The 2,500-nt window shown below is 47.9% G+C and overlaps 1 protein-coding gene across 1 annotated transcript in view; it reads right to left on the minus strand.

Annotated features, from left to right (window-relative positions):
• LOC116223715 (histidine triad nucleotide-binding protein 3-like) overlaps positions 1–707 on the minus strand; it is a 5,166-nt gene extending 4,459 nt beyond the window's left edge. The window contains exon 1 of the mRNA XM_031581287.2: positions 201–707. Coding sequence (XP_031437147.1) covers positions 201–311 — 111 coding nt within the window. The 5' untranslated portion in view covers positions 312–707. The remainder of the gene's footprint in view (positions 1–200) is intronic.
• Between the last annotated feature and the right edge of the window lie 1,793 nt (positions 708–2,500).

Consider the following 2,500-nt stretch of genomic DNA (forward strand, 5'->3'; position numbering starts at 1 on the left):
GAAGTGTTAAAATGCTTACAACTTAAATGTACAAACTTCCGGTCGACCTCCACACTTTATACATGGGTAACGTAATGCCCAAACTAGCCCCTCCACCTTCTCTCTGAGTGTGTGCCTAGTAGCTTTGAGACACACTCAGCTGTGTGTCACCTCTGCATTTCGTTCACTCTTTAAAGCAAGATAAACGTGTTATATATAACCTGGCATAGGATCTCCGTGTCCGCTCCTTCCGCGTCTGTTCCCTTGACGATCCTGCAGAAGACACAGTTGTTGTCGGAGTAGTTAACGGTGCTACACTGGTCGGGCTCCATATTCAAATGTCTGAAGAATAACGGACGGACATCGTTTAGGCTTTATAGGGCAGGTTACCAGCCACACGCGTGTTGAAATTTCCGCGAATCACCGCCCCGCCTGCCAAGTAAGGTTTTAAATGATGTTTCCCATGCGGCTGCTCAGTGGCGCTCGTAAGGGGAAGTGGGTGTAATTTACAGTGGGGGACTTTCGTCCTCACCACCGCCGTACAACTGAAGCTTCACAAACCAACTCACCGCCGTACAACTGAAGCTTCACCACCGCCGTACAACTGAAGCTTCACAAACCAACTCACCGCCGTACAACTGAAGCTTCCCAAACCAATAGTCTTCATGACCAGCCGAGAACAGTCGAGCAGAGCTATCGCATGTCAGACACGTTAGGGCTGTGCCTTTCCGGGATGTATGCGGTTTAAAAGAAAGCTCTATCTAGCGGAGCTTGTAAGTGTGGCTACCATAGACATATGTATATATGTGTGTATATGTATATATGTATGTGTATGTATATACTATATGTATGTGTATATGTATGTATGTGTATATTTGTCTATGGTGGCTACCATCGCATCTTCAGTTATGAGTCTGAATCTAAATCTAAATCTAAATTGCTGCGTTAAGGAAGGATTTGGTGTGAGGAGACCAGGAACTATGAACAGGCCATTACTATGGGCCAGTTCATCACGTGTGTGTGTGTGTGTGTGTGTGTGTGTGTCATTACTATGGACCAGTTCATCACCTGTGTGTGTGTGTGTGTGTGTGTCATTACTATGGGCCAGTTCATCGTGTGTGTGTGTGTGTCATTACTATGGACCAGTTCATCGTGTGTGTGTGTGTGTGTGAGTGTGTGTGTGTGAGTGTGTGTGTGTGTGTCTTTACTATGAGCCAGTTCATCACGTCGCACGTGTTTGCTCTGGGTACAGAGAATACCAAATATAGAATTATAAACTACACTCCTCTATCTATGCCCAATGTAGAATTATACACTACACCTCTATACCAAATATAGACTTATAGACTTCACCCTAGACGTATAATTATCAACTTTACCTTAAATATAGCATTAAAAACTACACAACTGCCCGATAGTGTTGACTGTTCTGTCTGGCAATTAGCACTCTGTACCTCGGAGTTCCACTTGTATTGTCACACAGGGATTGCTAAGGTTCCATTGAAGAACACCAGTATTGACACACACACACACACACACACACACTCTCTCTCTTACTGTGAGGAAAGCTTCACATGGTGTGAGGCATCTCTCGAGCGCGTCCTCGTACATGACACACACACACACACACACACACACACACACACAGTATTGTCACACAGGGATTGGTACAGTTCCATTTATTTTAATCATACATCACTTAACATGGCAACAACAACACAATAAACAGGCCAATGATAGCACAGATCATAAGAGTGATGTCACAATAGGCCAGTGATAGCACAGATCATACGAGTGATGTCACAATAGGCCAGTGATAGCACAGATTATACGAGACAGGCAGTCGCCATGGATACCCCTGCACACGGCCAGGCAAGCACTGCAGTCTTCAGCTGTATGTGTGTGTGTGTGTGAAGACCAGCTGAATGTGGATGATGTGTGAAGTCCGGGTAAATGTGTGTGTGTGTGTGTGTGTGAAGTCCAGCTGTGGATTATGTGTGAAGTCCAGGTGAATGTGTGTGTGTGTGAAGTCCAGCTGAATGTGGATGATGTGTGAAGTCCAGCTGAATGTGTGTGAAGTCCAGGTCCGTAAAAGGTGTTCACAGGGTCCAGACGAGGAGACACACCTGATCTGACCAGTGTTAGTTACCCTCAGGGGGGCAATAAACACCCTTCACCTACCAGGGTCTGGGGGTCATCTCTATGGACGGGGTCTGGGGGTCGAGGTTCGTCTCTATGGACGGGGTCTGGGGGGGGGTGTCTGGGGTCATCTCTATGGACGGGGTCTGGGGTCATCTCTATGGACGGGGTCTGGGGTCATCTCTATGGACGGGGTCTGGGGGTCGTCTCTATGGACGGGGTCGGGGGTCATCTCTATGGACGGGGTCTGGGGTCATCTCTATGGACAGCGTCTGGGGGTCGGGGGTCATCTCTATGGACGTGGTCGGGGGGTCGGGGGTCATCTCTATGGTCGGGGTCGGGGGTCATCTCTATGGACGTGGTCGGGGGTCATCTCTATGGA

This window comes from Clupea harengus, chromosome 15 (assembly GCF_900700415.2).
Source record: "Clupea harengus chromosome 15, Ch_v2.0.2, whole genome shotgun sequence".
NCBI classification, from domain to species: Eukaryota; Metazoa; Chordata; class Actinopteri; order Clupeiformes; family Clupeidae; genus Clupea; species Clupea harengus.